General features: G+C 19.7%; 9 protein-coding genes across 9 annotated transcripts; 4 read left to right on the forward strand and 5 right to left on the reverse strand.

Annotated features, from left to right (window-relative positions):
• Positions 1-142: 142 nt before the first annotated feature.
• Positions 143-2,405, reverse strand: SRAE_2000072100 (Ribonuclease H-like domain-containing protein; the record flags this gene model as incomplete). Its single annotated transcript, XM_024651588.1, has 3 exons — positions 143-1,335; positions 1,377-1,941; positions 1,986-2,405. The coding sequence occupies 3 exons, from the start codon at positions 2,403-2,405 to the stop codon at positions 143-145; spliced, it is 2,178 nt and encodes a 725-aa protein (XP_024505250.1).
• A 1,004-nt stretch (positions 2,406-3,409) lies between these two features.
• On the reverse strand, positions 3,410-4,174 carry SRAE_2000072150 (Hypothetical protein; the record flags this gene model as incomplete). The annotated part of the gene is made up of 1 exon (XM_024651589.1): positions 3,410-4,174. One exon carries the CDS (start codon positions 4,172-4,174, stop codon positions 3,410-3,412), a length of 765 nt encoding a protein of 254 aa, XP_024505251.1.
• Positions 4,175-4,745: 571 nt separating this feature from the next.
• SRAE_2000072200 (Tyrosine-protein kinase Fps85D) lies at positions 4,746-6,144 on the forward strand (the record flags this gene model as incomplete). Its single annotated transcript, XM_024651590.1, has 2 exons — positions 4,746-5,217; positions 5,288-6,144. The coding sequence occupies 2 exons, from the start codon at positions 4,746-4,748 to the stop codon at positions 6,142-6,144; spliced, it is 1,329 nt and encodes a 442-aa protein (XP_024505252.1).
• A 174-nt stretch (positions 6,145-6,318) lies between these two features.
• On the reverse strand, positions 6,319-6,534 carry SRAE_2000072300 (Hypothetical protein; the record flags this gene model as incomplete). The annotated part of the gene is made up of 1 exon (XM_024651591.1): positions 6,319-6,534. One exon carries the CDS (start codon positions 6,532-6,534, stop codon positions 6,319-6,321), a length of 216 nt encoding a protein of 71 aa, XP_024505253.1.
• A 2,205-nt stretch (positions 6,535-8,739) lies between these two features.
• SRAE_2000072400 (Protein kinase-like domain-containing protein) lies at positions 8,740-10,179 on the forward strand (the record flags this gene model as incomplete). Its single annotated transcript, XM_024651592.1, has 1 exon — positions 8,740-10,179. One exon carries the CDS (start codon positions 8,740-8,742, stop codon positions 10,177-10,179), a length of 1,440 nt encoding a protein of 479 aa, XP_024505254.1.
• Positions 10,180-10,990: 811 nt separating this feature from the next.
• Positions 10,991-11,861, forward strand: SRAE_2000072500 (CAP domain-containing protein; the record flags this gene model as incomplete). Its single annotated transcript, XM_024651593.1, has 2 exons — positions 10,991-11,386; positions 11,427-11,861. The coding sequence occupies 2 exons, from the start codon at positions 10,991-10,993 to the stop codon at positions 11,859-11,861; spliced, it is 831 nt and encodes a 276-aa protein (XP_024505255.1).
• A 279-nt stretch (positions 11,862-12,140) lies between these two features.
• On the reverse strand, positions 12,141-13,252 carry SRAE_2000072600 (Hypothetical protein; the record flags this gene model as incomplete). The annotated part of the gene is made up of 3 exons (XM_024651594.1): positions 12,141-12,872; positions 12,917-13,105; positions 13,151-13,252. 3 exons carry the CDS (start codon positions 13,250-13,252, stop codon positions 12,141-12,143), a joined length of 1,023 nt encoding a protein of 340 aa, XP_024505256.1.
• Positions 13,253-14,046: 794 nt separating this feature from the next.
• SRAE_2000072700 (Hypothetical protein) lies at positions 14,047-14,712 on the reverse strand (the record flags this gene model as incomplete). The annotated part of the gene is made up of 3 exons (XM_024651595.1): positions 14,047-14,325; positions 14,388-14,579; positions 14,629-14,712. The coding sequence occupies 3 exons, from the start codon at positions 14,710-14,712 to the stop codon at positions 14,047-14,049; spliced, it is 555 nt and encodes a 184-aa protein (XP_024505257.1).
• Positions 14,713-20,772: 6,060 nt separating this feature from the next.
• On the forward strand, positions 20,773-21,397 carry SRAE_2000072800 (Golgin subfamily A member 7/ERF4 domain-containing protein; the record flags this gene model as incomplete). Its single annotated transcript, XM_024651597.1, has 3 exons — positions 20,773-20,900; positions 20,965-21,178; positions 21,227-21,397. 3 exons carry the CDS (start codon positions 20,773-20,775, stop codon positions 21,395-21,397), a joined length of 513 nt encoding a protein of 170 aa, XP_024505258.1.
• Between the last annotated feature and the right edge of the window lie 1,767 nt (positions 21,398-23,164).

Below are 23,164 nucleotides of genomic sequence, written 5' to 3' on the forward strand. Positions count from 1 at the left end.
AATAAATTTACAGGCAACAAAAGTTTCATTACTTTTAAAAATAAATATTTTAATTTTATAAAGCAATAAACATTAGAAAAGAAGTTACTTTTGATAACAAACAATCACAGTGACTAAACATAATGTAAAAATTTATTAACAATCATTTTGATTCAAAACTTGTACCGAGATATTTACCATACTCTTTGGAATCTACCGAACTAAAAGTAATATTTCTAACATTAAAAATTTTTTCATAAAATTTAATTTTTCGAGCATATTCTAATAAGGCTTGAACACATTCATAAAGAGCTTTAATTTCAACAATCATGTAAACCTCTTGATCGATAAGAATTGGACGACGATGCCATTCCGTACGATTAACAAAACTTTTGTCAAACGACGTTCCAAGAACAAATTGAACAGTCTTAGGAAAAGAAATTCCACTTTTAATTAATCGACTAAGAGCATTATTCATTTGTTTTTTGATTTTTCTAACCTCTTTCTCAGAACGTTCTTCAAGACATGATAAAAGAAATTTTTTGTCTTTAGTATCACCTCCAGGAATATACAATTCATTGGCACCAGCAATTAAATCTAAGTATCTATCTGAGTAAGTTGTTAGAGGATTTTCTCCTGTAAGATCATTTGGTTTATGTAGTTCAGAAATTATATAACTTAAAAAGTGAAGTCTTATAGGTGTTTTAAGATTAAGACAGTAATTGTAATGTCCAAAAAGTACACGATAATCAATTGGAGATTCTAGTATTTTTATTATACCTTCATTATTAAAAACGGCTTCTAACATTTCTGGTATTCTATCATGTTTAAGAGCTTTTATATCCAATATATAGAGATTTTTTTCACATAAAAATAAAAAGTAAGTTAATACACTAAACATTTCTAGTTCTCTACCACATTTAAATGTTATATATGCTGTTACTGGAGATTTTTTCTTGGATTTAAAATAAGTTAAATAATTTATAAAATCAGTTAAAGATTGATCATCAGAAACTTTTTTAATTCTTTCGGAATTAATACGACGATTATAAAATCCATCTGGAGGGTAAGTACTTTGTTCAAAATCATTGAATTGGGCAGGAAAATCGACATCAACACCAAATTCTTCAATATTTAAATTTATAAATATATCGGCAATATTATCAAATCCAAATTTTTTGAAGGACTCTACAACACTTTCTTTTAAAGGTGGCATTGCTAAACATTTTGAAAATAGTCTATCTAAACAATAAAATTGATCAGAACCACCTTTTGCAAATGTCTCAACAACTACATCAATATCAGGATTAGGAAAATTATATTGAATTCCATAATTCTTAGATGATCCATCACCATCTAAAATTAAAAAATAAATTTTATATAAGATAAAAACTTACATAACATTGGCATGTCAAAAAATTTCATTGTAGCTTCTTTTATTGCATAAAAATCATACAAGTGAATATCTTCATCCATTGATGTATCAAATAAAGGAAAACCACTAGCAAAAAGACAATCCATCTCATCTTGAGTAGAGCATTGTACAACTTTTAACATTTCATTTTTGATTTCAGTAAGTTTTTCTCTGAAACTATTAGATTTCATATAAAAATCAACCTCTTTTCCCATGATTGTTAAACCAAGTAGAAGTCCCTGCTTTATAATAAGTGGCTCACTTATTTCAGAATAAAGTTTTGGTTCTGTAAAAACATACTCAGCCATTCTCTTAGAAATCAACTTTTTTCTACATTTATTTTCAATTCTTTGAACAGTAAATGTTGGATCTAATTTAAATTTTATGATTCTTTCCCATTCTCCAAAAACAGAGTCATGAAAGATATTTAATGTATTAACAGCTATCTCAATTAACCAACGACGATTTTCAACAGTTAATGTTTCTTTTCCTTTAGTTACTCTCAAATGATATGAATTTGTAATATCTTCAATGTTATTTAAAAATACCTAAAAAGTCAAGATACAATATGAGGTTTAAAAATGTAACCTACATCTAAATGAACACGAAATTTTTCTACATTATTAAGAAAACAATCATTTTGTTTGACTACTTCAAGAAATGTATCAATTTTTTCCTTGATTTCACTATTACCTTTTTTAAAATTTTCAACACTTGAAGCTGTTTGCCATTTTTTATCCTTAATTGAGGGTAACTGGTGAGTTCCAAATTGACGATGACTATTGTAATGATGGTTATCATGTGAATGGTTAAATCTTGAATTATCTTCTCTAGAGCGATCTCTAAAACCACTATGTCTTGATTGGTCATCTCTAGAACGATTATATCTCATGTTTTTATCTCCATAACGTTCATATCTTGAGGGTCTATCATTATATTTACCACTGTCTGATCTTAAATCATTAGAGTAAAAGTCATCTTGATTGTAATTATCATCGAATTGTCGACTCATTACCTAAAAAAGGATCGGTTATTAATTTAAAAATATGTAAGTATATATAAATAAAGCGGAAACAGATTAAAAATTTTTATGGAAATAAAATTTTTCTTCAAAATTCTAATATTTTAAGATAAATAGTATAGTATTTATAATCAAATGATATGATTCTGATTAAATTAAATAACATACTAGAAATTAATTATTCAAATTAATGATGTACCTAATGATTGAACTAAATTATACAGTGAATGTGAACAAACTAATAGACTACTAACACACTCAATTTTTTTGTGCATATTATTCGAATATTCTAGAAATAAAAAATGTATAAATTAGTGACGAGAATCCAAAGATTGCTCTCTTATGCCTGATATTTTACATAAACTTTCTACTTAGTAGTCTAGTTATAAATATAAATTAGATTTTAATAGAAATTAAAATTTTTTTATGCTTTGTGTTTTTTTTGTATTTTTTCAGTTTATTCAAAAAAATATGTTTAGTGATATTTTGAATTTTTCCTATTTATTAGTCTATAAAAAACATGTTTTAAAAAATAAAAACTTTTTGAGTTAATTTCAATGATAAAAAGTAAGAAATATATATTTGAATTTTTCAATGATATTTGGATTAATAAAAAAAATGAAATTATTAGAAGATAATTGAATATTTAAAAGTATAATAGTAGTTTTTTATATTATATGGTATAATATACAATTAATAATTTATATTAAATACAAACAATTAAATATTAGGTACTCAGTACCATTAAATAAATATATATATAGTTAATAGTTATAACTATAAAATAATATTTTTGGTTATTAAAAATAAAAGCCTTTAAAACAATATTTTTTTTATATTATAATATTAGTAAGTAATATATAGATTTCAAAACCAAAAGTAATATGTAATTTTATTTTTTATAATAGTGATAAATCAAATTTTTTAATCAACAGATTATTATTATATATAAGAAATTATTATTCAAATAAAATAATATTTATTAATTCAAAATTTTAAAAAATAAATAAACCTTTGCCATAGTTTTCTTTTTCTGTCAATCCTTGTTGATACATTTCAAATAAACATATAAAATGAGGTTCTTTAGGAATACTAAAAGATTTTTGATCTCTTTGGACAGAATGGCTCTCTTGATGGCATTTATTGGTATGAATATTAAGAAAAGTCAATTTATATACTGTTTTAAAAACATTATAAACATCTTTTTCATCAAAATAATTGAATGAGATCAAATAATTATTATTATCGTTTTTTTTTGCAACAATGTTGTATGTAAAAGTAGTGTAGAAAAGTTCCATTAAGTTAATGTAATTTTTAAAAGAAGTCAATGATATACTTTGATAATAGTTAATTCTGAATCCAAGCACAAAGTCTTTTTGAACTTTGCGATTTAATGGTAAATTATATTTTTTACGAATTGATTCAACATCAGCATCATGTAATAAAAGATTATTTGTACCCAATTTTTCTTCTCTAGAATCAAAGTTTTTTTTTGAGGCTACATTTTGCAAAGTTGCATTATTATTGATTAACTTCTTTGTAACATATGAACCACGTTTTATTGATATATCTTGTGATATAGTTCCATTTTCGTTATAACGTCTTTTATATTTTTTTTCAAACTTTTTTGATGAAGTTCTGTAGAGTGTATTCAACGAGATTTTTGTTAAGTCGTTTAATTTGTTGTTTTTCATCACTTTACTTGGAATTTGATAAGGATAATTATAAGTTGCAAGTAAAGTTTTTCTTTGAGCCACCATTTTTATTATAGCAGTTAAAAATATTATATAGATTTAGAGATAGAAATAAAATATGTCTAAAATTTTGATAAAAATAACTAATAGTTATAAAATTTTACACTTTAATCTTTGCTCTATTTAATAATATTTCTAAAAATTAAATACATAAATATTGCATAAAAAGGTAATTTTTCATTATAAGATTATAATTAAAAATAAAATATTAATAATAATTTCTAATTACTACTTTAACATAGATAGTTAAAAATCAAAGTTAAAAGTAAATGGAACTAAAAATTTTATATGAAGATTTGATTTCTTTTACATCAAATATCATCTATAGTAGAATATTATTTTAGTTGATTAATTTAAAAAATTTTTATCTTTCATTACAATTTATTTTACTCTATTAATAATTATTATTTTTTTTATTAAACAAATACATTTTGAACTATGTATAAAAAATATTAACCAAAAATTCATGAAAAATATTATATTAAAATTTTTTGTAATTAAAATTTTATTTACACAAAAATTATACAAATTAATTTATATTAGAAAAAAATATTTTTACCAAACTATTTTATATCAAATGTCAGACAGAAGTATTATACCTCCTCAGGAGGTGATGGATAAAAAAGATTGTAATGAAACATTAGAAGAACTTCTTAAATTACCTTATTATCATGGATTTCTTCCACGTGAAGATATGAGAAAAATGCTTTTAAAACCAGGAGATTTTCTTGTTAGATTATCTCAACCTTCAGAAGGTAAACGAAGAGTATATGTTCTATCGGTAGCAAAAGAAAATAATGCAAAATATCCTAAATTAAAACATTATTTATTGACAAAAAATGATAAAAATGAGTATATTGTTGAGAAAAATAAGTTTGAAACAATTAAAGAGTTAATTGAATATTACTGGAAACAACAACAAAATGTATCAGATAAGAGGGAATTAATTCTATTAAATCCTATTGAAAGAAAACCATGGGAATTGGATCATTCAAATATTTCAACAGGAAAAAGGCTTGGTGAAGGTGCTTTTGCTATTTGTAAATTAGGTATATTTTAAATTAAAAATTTTTTTTTAACAAAAAAATATTAAATATTTATATCTCTTTATTTTTTTAGGTAAATTTACACATCCACGAAAAAAAAAGACTGTAGAATGTGCAATAAAAATACTTAAACTTGAAAAATTAAATAAAGCACAAATAAAAGAATTCAGTAAGGAGTGTCGATTAATGAGAAAATTAAATCATAGAAATATAGTAAAATTTTATGGTCTTGCTGCACAACAAGAACCATTAATGTTAGTTATGGAATTAGTTAGAAATGGTTCTTTGGATAGTTATTTAACAAATAATGTTATTGAAATTAATATTAAAATAAAAATGTGTTATGGAGCAGGAAAAGGAATAAGTTATCTTCATAGTCTTAATATTATGCATAGAGATATAGCATCAAGAAATTGTCTTGTTGATAAATATCAAGAAGTAAAGATATCAGATTTTGGAATGAGTGTTATTGGGAAGGAATATGATCTCAATCCTGCTGATAAAGTACCAATAAAATTTTTGGCACCTGAAACTTTAAGATATAAAAAATATTATCATAAAACGGATGTTTTTACCTATGGTATTCTTGTTTGGGAAATATTTAGCAATGCAAAAGAACCATACCCAAAAATGACAGCATTAGAAACAATAAAGAAAGTTGTTATGGAAAAATATCGTATGCCATTTCCAGAAGAAACTCCTAATTTTATAAAAGAATGTATTTTTCAAAAGGCATGGTTACACAATCCAGATGATCGTTCAAGTATGGATGAGATAATAAAAATATTTGGTAAGGATGATTTTCAAAGAAAAGATAGAACTATTGATCTTGTTATGGGAGATGAGTTAGATACCAAATCTAAACTTAGTCTTTCAATTTATCAAGTACAAGATATGAATGAGAATAAAAAAACAAATAACAAAAATTAAAAAAAAATAAATATTACTATGTATTTATTTTAATATATTTTAACTAACACAAGTTTTTTATCTAAAATATATTGTTAGGTATCTAATTCAGTATTACACCATTATACACTTTTCAAAATAAATCATAATTAAAAGTTTATGTTTTATTATTTTTACTTTTTTGGTTAATTGATTTCAAAAATGTCTGAATTGATGGTGTCCTCCATAACCATAAAATTGTCTTGGAAAAATATTCATTGAATTAAATCTTGGTCTTTTCATATAATGTGGTAAAATGATAGGATATTTAGATACTATCATTGGAGGTGATCGTGGATAAAATCTTCCAGAATGTCGTATATAAGGGTGATGTTTATGACCACCATAAAATCCCCAACAATGGAGTTCCATTATCTGGTAAAAAACTACTATAATAATAAAAAACATTTTGCAAATCATATTAATGTATATTTGTTTAAATATCAGCAAAAAAAATTTTTTTTTTGATTTAAGTATAGTAAATCTCTTAGATAAAAACCTAAAAACTAAAATTTAAAATTTTAGCAGCAAAAAAAACTTTAAACAACAAATGACAATAATTATAATAAAATTTAATTAATTTATATTTAATGAAATACATATAAAACACATATTACTATTTTTAGAAATAAAAAGTTGACTTTAAATACAAATATTTTCAATAATGACCTACATTTATATAGCTATATTTCTTTAGATTAAAACATATTCTTTAATGTTTGGCATTTTTAAGAATGGAAAAGTTATTAACCTTGACAAAATAACATTCATTTTTTGACTTACACTTTTTCTATTGATAAATAAATAGATTGTTATCTTCAAGAAGTATTTTTAATCTTTTTCTAATAAATTTTAAAAACACATTAAGTATAGTGCTTTTTTAAATCTTTTTTTAAAACTATTTACCATCTTGGTTATAATGATTGTGATAAATAATTTTAATTAAAATTACTAAGTATCTTTAACGTTTTTAACAACTTTTTTTTACCGACTTTTTCATATGCTTTACATTTATTAATATTGTCAATTAAAATATTATCATATTTCAACGATAAGTATATGTATAAATTTTTTTATCTTTAAACAAAATTTATTTGCAATAAACTATACAAAAAAAAAATTAAATTATAATAATTTTTCTTTTGTATATTTTAAAGTATTAAATTTATATTTACATAACACTTGCGGTTGAATTTCCTAGATAATCTCATTTATATATACTTGGCATATTAAATTTATTAAAAAAATTATCCTTTGTACTTATTTATTCTAATGTTTTGCTATATGTAAAATATTAACTTTATGATGTATAGCAAAAATTTTTTTGCTACAAACTTTTTTATTTATCAATTGAAAGAAATTATTTAATTTTTTATTCTTTTTTGTATTTAAAAAAATTATAAGGATAAAAAATTCTTGTTTTTTTTCATTTATAGATATATGTATGATTAGTTTCAATAAAATAGTATATTTTTAAATATTACAATAATTCAAAAATATTTTTTAATAGAAAAAATACTATTATTAATGTTGTTCTTATCATGATAACTTATTAAATGAAATCAATATATATTAAGCCTATAATTATATGATAAATTTAAACTTTGTTGTTAGAAAGATTAAAATAATGAATATTTAAAAAATTTTTTGAGCTTTTAATTACATATCACTTTAAAATATAGATAAAAGTAAGTAAGTTTCTTTAAACAATTTTGAATCAATTTTTAAATAAGATTTATGTTTAAAATATTTTTTAATTTTAATCATTCTTAAGATACAAAAATTATATTAATTATTTATACGCAAAATGTACCAAACATTATATTTCAAGATGGGTTTATATTTAAAAATAATTTCAATGTACATCACATTTAAAAAATTTAAATTAATTCAACTTATCAAGTATCTATAAATTCTTTTTCTTAAGTTATAAGTGTATTGTTAAAAAAATATTTTTGACTAGATATTTCTAACAAAGCTATTGCAATATACTTTTTTTTGAAGATAAGACTAAGTCTAATTAATTTATTACTTAAAACTGATTTATATAAACTTTGAATTAAAACAATTGTTTTTAAAACATAAAAGTTACGTTTTTGTTTTTCCTCATTCATAATTATACTACATATTCAGCATTCTTCAATGGCTATCAAAAGAGTTTTTTTTTTAAATATTTGCATCATTTTCATTAAAATAGTTTGATTTTTAAAATTATAAATCCAATTTTAGCAAAAATAAATGTCTTTCAATTATTTAATCATTAAATTATAATAATTATTTTTAAACAAAATAAATTAGAAATTTTACATATAAAGTTTTAGTATGTTTATTATATATAAAACATAAAATTTTTTTCAAAATGATGTTGATAATCATATTATAGAATGATATATCATTTGACTTCATTACTGGCAAAATAAACTATTCTTAATAAAAGATTACTTATTTTATTATTTTTATTTTATACAGTTATTAAAAAAATTTACATATAAATATTTAATTCATAAATAATATAAAATAAATATATAATTTTCTGTATATATAAGCATTAATTAAAAAAAAATTTATTTATTTATCATGACCACATCTAAAACAGAAGCAGATAATATTCAAAAATTATGTTCAGAAGTTCCAGCTACAATAAAGTTTCAAAAAAATGATGGAATATATCAATCAAAATCCAATGAAACTATACGTAATGGTTGTTTTCAACAATACATTTCAGTAGAAATTTCAAAAAATAAAGGTTATAACGTAAAATTAATTTCTGAAAATGGTGTTAAAGTTATTAAAGATATAAAAGATACCATTTTTAAAGAAACAAATGCTATGGAATATTTTGATATAGATGGTGTTACAGACTATTCTACAACAATAAAATATAATGTTTATCTTTTTAATAATAAGTTAATCTCAGCAGATAAATATAAGCATTTATATGATTGTTTACCAAAAATACGTAAACAATATATAAATATTGAAAACATGTTATCAGGTTTAGAATTTCTACATAATAATGGATTTATACATGAATGTTTAAATTTATATTCATATTATGTTAGTGTTAATGAATCATCAAATAATTTAGTTGAAAAATTTATAATTGCTGATATAGATTTATGTAAAAGATGGAATAAGAATAAATATTTTGATAAACTTGAAAAAAAAAATAGTAATCTTAAAAATATTTATGAAAAAAGATTACAAAGAAATATTAAGAATATAGGATTTTGTTCATTAAAACAACATACTGGAAGTAAAGTAGGTATAAAAGATAATATTGAAAGTTGGTACTATATTTGTATATATATGTTTGAAAATTTAAAAAAAATAAAAGAGAATTTAAATAATGAAGATTTAGTATTTCTTGAGAAACAAAATATGAGAAAACCTTCATATCCTGGATATGATAATGTAAGCACAAGATTTACAGAAATATTATATGTTCTTGATAAAATGAATGACGATAATATAGATTATAACCTTATTAAAAAAAAGATTATTAGTGCTTCAAAACATCCTGTTACAGATAAAAAAAATTTAGAAGATGATGTTCTTTCAGAACCATCTGATTATCTAAACTTGGCAAAAGATTCAAGACTTAGAAGAGTTGCTTATAATTTTGAAGATATAGAAAAATTAAACAAAGAACTTAATCATTTAAAGATAGCTACATTATCCACATATGATACAAAAGTTAAGTTTGGTGAAGAAAGAAGTTGTTCTGAAAGAATGAAAACTGAAGATTCTCCAATAGTTAAATCATTATCAATTACTTTGGATAAAGTTAACAAAAATAAAGGAAAAAAAACCATTTCAACTGTTAGCTGTTCAAAAAATGTGACTGCTAAATTAATAGATGATACTAGTAAGAATAAAACAAAAAATAATACTGTAGATATTAACAAAAAAAAGGAAGCAAAAAGTAGTGAACCTCCTGCCAAAAAGAAAAGACCTAGTGAAAAAAATATTTTAACAAGTGTTAAGAAAACATTTAAAAAGTTTTTTAAGAAATAAACTTTCAACTAAGATTTTCTTTTTTTCTAATAACTAATTGAATTTCATAATTAATTTAACAATTATTTATTAAGCTTAACTTCTTAATAACGATGAAATAAATAAATAATAAAAACAAATTTTTAATATCCTACAGATTTTTAAAAAACAATATTTTTTTGATAATGGTATATTAATTGATTAAAAAGTATATTACATAATATTAGTTTCAATTTTGTTTAATAATAGTATTAGGTAAATATATTAAATAGGTAAAATACTAATAAATTTTATGACAAATAATAAATTTAGAACATAAAATTATTTATTTAATTTTAAAATGACTCATTTATTACTAGGATTTAAAATATTTACATTGATAAGTTTTCAAATATAATTAGTTTTAAAAAAACTAAATTAAGTAAAAATTTTTAAAAATAATAACTTTTTCAATAATAAAAAGTATAAAAATTTTATTGTAAAAAAGTTTTATTACTTTAAAATAAAACCGAATAAAAAAATTTTTTAAAAAACATTATAAAAAAAAATTATTTTATAAATTATTTTTTAAATAGTGGGAGAAAAGTTTAATAATTAAAAAAAATATTTGAATATTTAATTTATATTTTTGTAATATAATTTTATTTATATAAACTAATCAAATCAATTAATTTTTTCATGTAAATGAAGTAGAAAATCCTTTTAAAAATTATATATAACAATTGTATTTTAAAAAATTGAATTAAAAACATTTTATATATCAAATAAAATGAAAAAATCATTAATTTTATTTCTATTTATTAATATTTTGATTTATAATTATATAAATGGAATGAGATCCCTAGTCAAAAGTGGAAAATTTACTGTAAATTCATTTATTGAAAATAATATTTTTCTTGGTGATAAATCAAATAGTTTGTTAACTATTCAAGTTACTCCAGTAACATTTTATTCATGTGGTATTTATGTTTTCATGTCTTATATGAGTGCAAAAAAATACTGTGAACTTCTAAAAACCAGCAAAAATTTATTACCTTTAGATGCATTTGAAGGATCTTTGACTCTTACTACTGAATTGAAAAGAGATACAATTGGTTTGAGAAGTTTGGATTTTAACTTGCTATTAACTGCTGGTGAACTTAGTAAACATATTTGGACTAAAATATGGAAGGGATACAAGAAAACGGATGAATACCTTGCTAATAAATTTTCAGATTTTATAAGAAGAGTAAGTTTTTTTAGTTATATTATAGTTTATTTTCCACTAGATGGTTAAAGAGATTAATACTCGTAGATATTATCATAATGCAAGACCTCTTCAATATAATCTAAAGCTTGAAGTTGAGGCTCAAAAGTGTTCTAAATTGTTAGCTTTAAGAAAAACACTATTTCTTGATTATAATAGAACCTTTGGAGAGACAATTGGTAGATTTGACTACAGACTGGCACCATTAGTAGTTAAATATTGGTATGATAGACATGTTTTTTTCCAAAATGGTAAAAATATCTATCCTGAAGTTATCATGTTTACACAACTTGTCTGGAAAAGTTCAAAACAAATTGGTTGTTCGGTAACTAAAAATGGACTTATACTTTACATTTGCTGCAAATTTTACCCAGCAGGAAATATTGAAGGAAAATTTGATGATAATATAGGCTTAAACTTACATTCATTTGCTAAAAAAACGTACCTATTTAAATAAATTATCTTTAAGAAAAATATTTAAAATAATTTTAAAAAAAAAATTTATATTAATTCAAAATGTCAATAATTGCAATTTATTTTATTATAAATATAATTTTTTTTTCCTGATTATAAACATATTTTGAAACTAAATACCATATTTAAATGACATTTTATTCATTTTTTTTTTTAAAAAAAATGATAATCAATATAATTACTTTATGATTTAAGTTTTTAAGATAAAAAAAAATTTTATTTGTAATATTTATCATATTATATACATTTATAGATAATTAAATTATTGAAATGGATTATCAAACTTGTCACTGTCGTTTTCTTTTTTATCATTTGGTTTAAATTCAGTATTTGAAATATGATATGATGGAGGAGGTCCATTTTCATTAATTGATTGATTTTGTATTATATCATTATTTTCTTCTTTATTTTTAGGTACCTGAATTATTGTATCAAAAATAGAAGAATCATTTAATGGTATTTGTCTAAAATCAGGAGTAGATATTAAATCAGTAGGATCTATTAATAAATTTGAAAAAGACTCATTTGTAGTAGTTGTTGGTAATGTTTCAGTCTGTACTTCTTCTGATCTTGTAGTTGTAATATTTTCAACAACATCTAAAGGTACAACTTTTTGTGATAATGGTTCTGTAATGACATCATTATATTTTGGTAATGGTGGCATATTTTGTGGACCATGTAAAATTCCATCACTACCTGGAATAACTAAAATATTAGGTGGTGGATTAGGATAAATATTATTTCCAAATGTAGTTGAATTAGTATAAGTTGCAATAATATTATTAATATTTTCTTGATTCCATAAAATAAATTTATAAAATCTTGTATAATATCCCATAAAACATGTCTTGAAACAAACAGTTATAAAATTTGAAATTATAATAAATATTTCTATAGATACAAAAATTCCATTTGCCTCTGAATAACCATTAAAATTAACTTCAACAAAAAGTATTAAAATAAACACAAAAATTGCATAAATACTATCAATAAACTGTAAAATAAAATTAAAAAAATTTTTTTATTAATAATACATACTTGATTAAAAATAAAAAAAATCATTATTTTTGGATTACTATCCTTAAAAGCTACCATATAAAGAAACCAGTATCCTATCAATGTGGAAGCACCACGAAATACAAGAAAAGGAATTGAAAAAAAGAACATTCCAATAAGAAAAATTATATCAACAAATATCAATATTGTTGTGACACCTTTAAAAGATTCCTAAAAAAAACAATTTTTAATTCTATAATATTACTATTAACATACCATTATATCAATTTTTTTACCACAAAGATGAGCATATTTATGAGGATTTGATGGTCTGGTACTTGATCCACCTAAATTGGAGCCTGCCAATGTCACAACCATTCTTAAATAAATATAATAATATTAAAATTTATAATAGAAAATAACTTTTTCTTAATAAGTACAAAAAAATTTTATAATAAAATTAATGTAGCAATATATATATATATAGTAATCATTTACATATATTCTGATAAAATTATAAAATAAAATATATATACACATCAGTACATCTTTTCTTATAATTTCCTTTTATCAATGATATTTCTTAACATATATCTTTAACAATATATAAATGTATAAATATGACTATTTGACTGAATGCAAGTGATGTTTAGAATTATTTTATTTTTCACTCTGATAAATTATCAAATATACATACATTTTTATTATGATTCATATCACTATGTAATGCTAGAAAAGAATATAAAAAGAGGAAACTTTTTTTTTTAATTCTTACTCTGGTAGAATTTATATTCTACTAATTTTTTTTTAAAAAGACTATAAATACCTGAAGATTAAAAATTATACATCATTTTGAAGAATAATACAGAAAAAAAAAAACCAACTTGAAAACAATATTATAATGTATTATTTTCTAACAGTAGTAATATTTAAATTGACTTTCAAATAATTAAATTAATAAAATACTTAATTTAAATGTAATCTATCCTTATTTAAAATAAAATCTTTAGTAAATCAATTTTACAATTCAAATTTATAAGTAATATATTTTTATTTATATTAAAATTAAAAAAAAAAGGTAATAATAAAAATATTTGATCAATGATTATTATTTTTTTTTTATTTTTAAATAAACAAAATTATATTATAGAATTACATATAAAAAAATATATTTAATAGGTATGACGAATTTCAATACCTTCAAGATCAGATTTTGGTAAAATCCAGGTGGTATTTAATTTAAAAATAGTAAATTCAATAAAACAAATAATAATTAAAAGTCGACTGACTATATAAATAAAAAGTAAATGAATTTTAGATTCAAATATAATAAAAAGATAACTTGACAAAGTTTTCATATCTATACCATGTTTCTTTATACCTTCATCATCTTCTAATTGTTTGATGATGTAATAGTATGTAAATATTATAGAAAATATTATTTGACAAACCTATAAAAGTTTAAAATAAAAAAAAAATTAATTATTCATTAAATTTTAAATTTTAAACTAACATTATAAATAATATATGTAGATAATCCAAATCTAAGGTGTCCTTTAATATATATTGATGATATTATTGCAAGACAACCAAAACACACAAAAATAGCTATGACATTAAAAGGATCATTTAAATATATATATTCTATTGACATAACAAGAAATTCAAAAACAATTAAAAATAATGTTCCGGCAGCTTCAAATGCCTTAGATAAAAAAATAATATATTTATTTTATAATAAAAAATAAATTTACCTTATAATAAAGGTTAATTCCAAATATCTTTGCATAAATATCATTATTCTTATTTTTAAAAAATTTAATAAGTTTCATTTTCATTTCTTATTACTAAGATAGGATACCAAAATAACAAGATGATAGTAAATGAATATTTATTTTTAGTTAGCAAACAAAAAAAAAATTTTTTTTACTACACTTAATATTTTTAATATATAAATATAATCAAATAAAAAAAAAACCCAGTTTATATTATAATAACTTTTTTTTTTTTATCAATAATATAAATTTATTTTTACAACCTTTTTTTTATAAACAATAATTTTATCATAAAAAAAAGTTTAGATGGTGGTTTTTCTTTTTATAAAAAAATAATACTACTATTTTTTTTTATAATTAATATTAGATGGTGATGTAATTTAACAGTCATATAAATCATTTAAAAAAAAAAAAAACTAATTGATATGAAAAGAGAATGATCTTAAATTAAAATAAAATAACAATCTCATTATAAATACATATATATCAACTATATCTATAGATTTTTCTCTTCAAAATATACTTGAAATAATTATATATTTATATTTTAAAAATATCTGGTACATTTACAAAGGAAAAAAAGATAATAAAAGTGCATAAAAATATTTGTATTATAATAATATATACTTTGTTAAATATTTTAATGTACATCTAATATATATACATACAAATGTAAATTAATTTCTTAAAATGTAATTCTCAAGGTAAAACAATGTTAATAGAATAAAAAATGAAAAAACTTCTACACATTAACAATATCTTTTAACAATATCTTTATTTTTTTTTTCGTTTAAGATAGTTTTTTTTCTTAAAATTGTACTTTAAAAGAATAAGATTAATAGTATATCATTATAGGAAAAAAAGATCATAACTTTTTGATAACTAGTTTTTTTTTTCATTTATGTTTTTCTATGTCGCTTTTTTTTCAAATATTTTTGTTACTCAACAACATAAGTGCTTTTTAGAAAAAAAAAGAACAATTCTAAATTTTGATGGTTTCATTTAGACAATTTATTTTTTTTGTTTCCTCAAAAGAATATTTAATTCTCATAGTACACTTTTCTGTTTACCCTCTTCCATATTGATCATTCTTCATTTTCTGTTTAAACTAAACCGTTTGTTTTTCTTCTATTTGACAAAAACATTTTGTTAATTTAATATATTTCCCTCTATATATATATATATTATTTTTTCTTTATTTTGTTGTTAAAGGAAAAAAAATTTTTCCTCACTTTTTTGTATATATATATATATTTAAACAATAATGTCATTAAAAATATTTTCTTTCTTAATAACAAGGAACAAACAACAACAAACAAGAGGTTTGACCAGTATCTATATATACTTATAATAATGATAACATGTTCTCATTTATCACTCTATATATTAAAAACTGATTTCTATCTCTCTTTTATATTTTCTCAATCTTAAAATTATATTTCTAACTATATAAGGAAGTATTTAAAAATTATAATAATAAACTGTCAAAGTTTTCTTAGATATTGGATGTATGTAGGTACCTCCCTCCTACTACCATCCTTTTCTGCTAATGGAAAGGAAATTCTTTTTTTTTTTTTAATTTCAATTTGACTACAATTTTTGTTCCCTACATCTGAGATTAATGTAAATTTTTCTTTAAAAGTAGTAATTTATTTTAAACTCTCTTTTTTTTTCTTGCATCTCTCTTTTTTCTTTTTATTTTAAGTTCTTAGAAAAAAAAAATTTTTTTTCTTCTTCTATCATTTAAAATATAAAAAAAAATAAATTTATTTACCACCCTTAATTAGAATATATATAGGAAAAGAAAAAGAGATTTGTTTAAATCAACTTTTTCTATACGGACACTTTTAGGAATATATTTAAAAAAAAAATTTTATATAACATATGTTATCTGATATTTATTTTATATTAAAAAAAAAGTTATTTTATGATAAAAACTAATGTTTATTCGTATTTTGGTACTTTCAATCATCTTGCTTATATAAATTATTTATTTAAATTTATATTAAAAATACCATTTTAAATATGTAATATAAATTTATTTTTAGGGTTAATATTATGATAAAAAAAAAAGAGTTTTAGTAATAGTTACATATATATTTTAAAAGTCATGCGTCAATTATCTATGTTTATGTTGTTATTTTACCCTAAAATAAATTGACAGATTTGATGTGTACTTTTTCTCCTCTTGTTTTAATTCTATCTTTTCTTGACTCCATCTGCTGTCTTCAAGATGTTATATATCATATATTTTAGATATCTTTATCTATATTATTAAGAGAATATAAAATTTCTATTACCGCCAAAAATTATATGTTGATTACCTTTAAAACTATTTTGTACATATTAACAATCATTTGTCATTTGACATTATAACACAAAATATTGTTGATTATTAACAATAATATACATAGTTCATTGAAAACAGTCATCAGATGAATTACTTTTCTATTTGTTTATCAATATCTTTTCTTCTACCTATTTATATATATATATATATATATATATATTAATAAAATTACCTATTATATAAATACATTTATTTAGTATAAAATAATTAATCATAAACCACATCTTTTTTTTTTTTAAACTTATCACCATTAAGAAAGATAACATTTTTACCAGATTATTTTTAAAAAAAAATTATACATATCAATGGCAAAAATTACATTATTGTTTATCATTTTTATTATTATTATCACATTTTTATTACATATTCTTTATATTATTCAAAGATAACCTTTCTCGATCCATTATTATATTAACATTATATTACAATTTTGATTAAAAGAAGTTTTCACATTACTAATTTAGAATAGTTAAACATTTGACAGAAAATAAAAAATTTTAAAAAGGAAATGATAAATACGTAGATATAAATTTCTTTAATTAGGAAACTTCAAAAAATTAAATTAAATAATAAGGTTAAAGAAAGAAAATACTTATTTTAATTTTCTAAACATATATTGTGAATTTTAAATTTTTATTGTACCATGAAATTGTAAAACAATGTTAAAGAAAAAGGTTATTTGAAACATTTCCTTTTCAATTGTTAATAAATATTCTTTGAGATTTTAAGAATATTCAAAGTATTTGTATACTTATTATATGTAATATACATATTTCTAATTTTGTTTCAATACATACATATATACAATCATTCTTTTTTTTTTCATAAACATCCCTCTTCTTTATTTTTCAAATATTCTTTCTTTTTTTTTAACTCTTTTAAAATAATAAAATTTAATTTAAATGGGAGAATAATTTTTTTTTTTCTTCTTATAATTATATCAAAGAATAGTTAACTAAATTATTATTTTTCTGTTTTTTTCCCTAAAAATTTATATTAACAAAGGACATTCTAAGTTCTTTCTTAATTTACATTTATATATATATTATTATTATTTCAATGGTAAAAAATAAAAGGTTAGTTAGTAAAGAAAAGTGTTACTACCATAATAATAATTGAAAAAATATAAAATAAAACAAAATTAAAATGATATAATATTTCAAGTATATGTAAAAATTTTTCTTTTAAAATATGTTTATCTTTATTAAAGATGATAAAAAAATTAACTAGTTAAAAAAAAAGATAATTTCTTTTTTTTTTTTTGATAAGAAATAAAATTTTACAGGAGAATATTTAAATATTATATACAAAATAATGTTTGATAAGAAGTAGTACTTTTATCTTGTAGAATGAATAAATCAACATTCCTGTCTTGAAACGAAATAGTTATTAATTTTTAATAATTGTAAAATGCTATATAAAACAGATGTTATGATGCATCATTGACATTTAATATCAATGTAATATTTTTTTTTAACTTATTTTATTATTCAATTGAATGAAATTATTCATAGTACTTTATTTTAAATGATCTTTACATCATGAATTTAAAAATAAAGTTATTTTATGTACCCTTAAGGCCACATAAAAGTTTGTCTATAGTAACTTTTAATATAAACTAGTGATTCTTATTTATATTGTTTAATTGTAAGATAGTAACACAATAAATCACATCATTTGTATATAATTTTCTTTCTATTTTTATACTATTTTATTACTAATTTATTTTTTAAATATATATATATATATCAATTTGTTTAAAATATTATATAAATTATCAATCATAAAATTATTACATATATATCTTCATAATATATAAATAATATCATATTTAAATATTTCCCTATCTCTTCTTTTTCATGTATATATATTTTCATTACACTAAAATACTTTATTTCTTCTTTTTTTTAATTTTTACTTTTTTTTTTCTATTTTCTATTTATAAAAAATTTACTTTTTCTCTCTCTCTTATTCTTTATTTATCATTTAGGAAAATATAAATTTTTATAAAAATCACTTTTCAAATTATCAGAATTACAATATATATTCATAGAAAAGTTTTTCATCTAATTTTTTTTTATTTAACTAAACATTTAAAATTTATTATACTAGATTTTTTTTATATATAATAGTTATATAATATAATAATTCATTTTAATGTGTTTTAAGTAAAAAATCATAATCTACTTTTTTTTCATTATACTTCCTGCTTCCTCATTTAACTGAACTTTTTCTATCTTAATAACTATTATTTACTGATTACTTTATTCTCTTTATTATTTATAAAATAAAATCTCTCTCTTTTCTAGTACTAAACAATATTTTTTGTTTTAACTTTTTTTTGTTTACCACTTATTTTATCTCTAATTTTTTTTTATTGATTTCGATAACAAAAAAATTAATTATATTTTTAAATCTAATCTTTCTTTTTTACTAAAGTATTATTTTTTTTTCACGAGTAAAAATGAATAAAAGTTATAGGAGAAGCTAATTTATTTATATATATTTAGATATTTTAAATTTATAAAAATTTGTTAACTATTTTACATATATTGTATGTTGTATATATGCATATTACCCCATTGGATAACAAAGTTCTTCAATGAAGTGTTGAAAATTTATTATTATATATATATATAATCATATGCATAAATTTAGTACTTCTTCTTTTTTAAAATGGACCCAATAATAATAACAATAATATATGTTTTAGTTATATGATATGTTTATATATTTTAGTGATATATATTTTAAATTGACCAATTGATATATAATATTAACAATAGTTTAATAGAATATAATTCTTTAAAAGATAACAAATTAAATTTTTATGTCTTTATTATAACTTTTAAATATATATATGTTATATTATTTTTTTTTTTTTTTTTGTCAAAAACTCTATCTTATCAAAATATTTGAATTAACCTCAATGTGTTTATATTATCATCATTTTACAATGATCTTCTTTTATATATATATATATTTTCTACAATTAAAAACAATTTTTATTATAGTTATTTTTCTATTTATACATGTTTCTCCTTTTTTTTTCCAATTTCATATCTATATTATGTGTATATTTAATATATTTTTTAAGGTACTAGTTATTATTAAAAATTATTTTTTTTTTATATTTACATTTTAAATTTCTTATTATTTTTTTCTTTATATATATATATATCATTTTATTACCTTGTTTTAAAAGATGTCTAATATAATACATTTTTCCACCCAAAGATATGGAAATGTTATCTTTCGATGATGTTATAAATAATAAAAAAAAAAATAGTATTAAAATAATTTTTTTATAAAAAGGAGATTAAAAACATAATATATATTTTTAACTAATTTTTTGTAATATATTTATTTTTTTTTTTAATTTTAAGATTCATCTTAAAGATTTTTAAATAAATTTTACATATTAATTTAAATTATATAATAATAATATACTTATGATTATATAAAAATATTTTATTCTTGATTATAGTAAAACTTTAATAATGCGTAGGATTTTTTTTTAATAGTTCTATTTTTATCACCTTTTTAAATGCCAATTTTTTTTTTATTATTAATTATTTTTCTATAATTTAGATAAAAAAGATAGAATTAATATAAAGATACACAAAGATTATATTTATATCTCTCTCTATACTGTATATATTTATTTGTCCATCTCTCTTCCATATGTATATATATATGCAGTTAAAAAAGAAATAAAAAAAAACTTAGAAATATATTTATTATTATTATTGTTATTATATTATTAAAATCAAATGGTTGAAGACGAGATATCAGTTTTACATTCCGATGACAACGATAGTATTGAAGTTCTACCTGACTACACGAGTGAATTACCAAAAATCCAACCTATCTGTATTCGGGGACATGGTAGTATAACAATGTATGTTTTTTATTTTAATTAATGTATTAAAAAATATTTAACTTTTTTTTTTATAAATTTATAGTTTTGGTTTAAATTCTCACTTTGATGAGGATGAATTTCCATTATCTTTAACTGGAAAAGTTGCACCAGAAGAATTAGAACATACCTTAAGAAGTGTTAATAAAATTTTAAGGCATACAGTACCATGGAATTTTCGTTGGTTTCTTTGTGGAATCTTTTTTTGTTGTTGTACACTTGGTTGTTCACTGTGGCCTGTTGTTTTTTTAAATAAAAGAGTAAGTTTCTTTTGTTCTTAAATTATTATACATAACTTTTTTTTTTAGACAATTTGTGCTATTGAAAAAACATTGGATTTTGAAAATAATCGCCTTTATCATAAATTAGGACTTCATTGGCGACTGGATAAACAACAATTAGATAATAATTCTTATTTAAGTGAATATGTTTTATTATTGGAGACTATTCCTAAAATTCCACTTTTTATTCCTGATTAGATAGAAAAAAAAAGAATATTGTGGAAGTAAAGAAAATGTTGTGATTTATTTTTTTTTTATTTTAATCATATTATTTGAAAAAATATAATCCTTAAATAATTATTAATAATAATATTAATAGTATAATAGGCGAAATTGGAGTTGATAAACTTTTTTTTTTTTTTGATTTACAAATTTAAAAAAAAATTAACTTTCTTGGAATAACAAATTACCCTGATTATTTGGAAATCGAATATTTGTTCAGAACAAATTTGATCTTCACATAACTATGGTTCCAAGAACGCAAAAATGCCATTTTTTTCAAAATAAATGATATTTGAATGAAATTTTATACATGGGTAAAGAATGGCCAAACAATTCACTTTTCAAAAAAAAAATTAAATAAAAAAAAGAAGTTTAAAAAAAACTTTTTTTTTTGGCAAGATTTTGGCCCAAAACAATTTCGAATGGCCGTGACACTTTTTTCGAAAAAACATATTTGGCCAAATATCGAAAAAATATTTCTCTGGGAATCACAATTATCTGTCGAATGACTGTAATTTATTACATTAAGTCAATAGGTTCCTGAGATAACAGTGAAGATAATTTTTTTATTAATTTTTTTAAAATTTTTAAAATAATTTTTAAATAAATGATTTTCTATTGAAATTTTACACATAAGTAAATAAAATGGCCTAGAAATTAATTTCAAGTAAAAATGTTAAATTAGTTATTTCTTTTAAAAAAAAACTTTTTGGAGAAAATTAAAAAAAAAAAAAAAAAACTCTAGTTATACAAAAATATTTAATAAAAAAAATTTTAATATTATTACAAAAAGAGTGATATTGTCACTTATAAATGAAAAGTTTCATTGAAATTTCCTTTTTTTTAATATACACGAAAAAACATTTTTTAATTTTATTTAAAGTAAACTTTTCATTGCATTATCTTTTCAATACTATAATTCATTTTGTTAACATCAATATATAAGGAAAAAGAAACTTTTTCAATTTATTTTATACTTCTGTTCAAGTAATTTATTTCAAAAATTAATGTATCTATATTTTTTTTTTCTAAAATTGAAAATTGTTTTCATTATACTTTTAAGTAAATATACAGCATATTTATTTCTCTCAAAAATTTTATAATCACTATCAATTTATTAATAAAAGAAAATAATAAAAAAAAATACTCTTATTTGTTTCTTCTATTGACATAAAACTAAAATTATAAAAAAATTATTTGCCTTTAAAAGAAGGAAGTAAATATAAAGTTTCAGTAATAAAGTCTATAATTTTAATTTTTGACTCCATATAAAATAAATTTATTTATATATAAAAAATATATTAAAGAAAAAAAAAATTTTTACAATATTTATGACTTTTATATTTTTGAAAAAAAAAACTGTATATAATAAAGTGTAAAGGTAAATTTAATTTCTAACATCCTTTATTCTATTAACATTTGAATAATCTTTTTTTTCCTCTTAAATAAACATATTTTTTTTAAGGAAAAAATAATTTTCTTAAATATATTTCTTTATATATTATGAAGATAACTTTTAATTCTATCTTTATGCTTTTATGTAATTATTTAAATTGCTCAATAATACTTAAAAGTCACATATATACATAAGGAAATAGAATCGTAACTTCTTTTTTTTTTGTTAAAAATACAAAAAAAAATATACATAAAATATTTTATAAAAAAAAACATATTAAATTATAAAATAATATAATATTTTTTTTTATGATTAGGGAAAAAAAAAATCTTGTTGAAGTAAAAAAA

Source organism: Strongyloides ratti, assembly GCF_001040885.1.
Source record: "Strongyloides ratti genome assembly S_ratti_ED321, chromosome : 2".
Taxonomy (NCBI): Eukaryota; Metazoa; Nematoda; class Chromadorea; order Rhabditida; family Strongyloididae; genus Strongyloides; species Strongyloides ratti.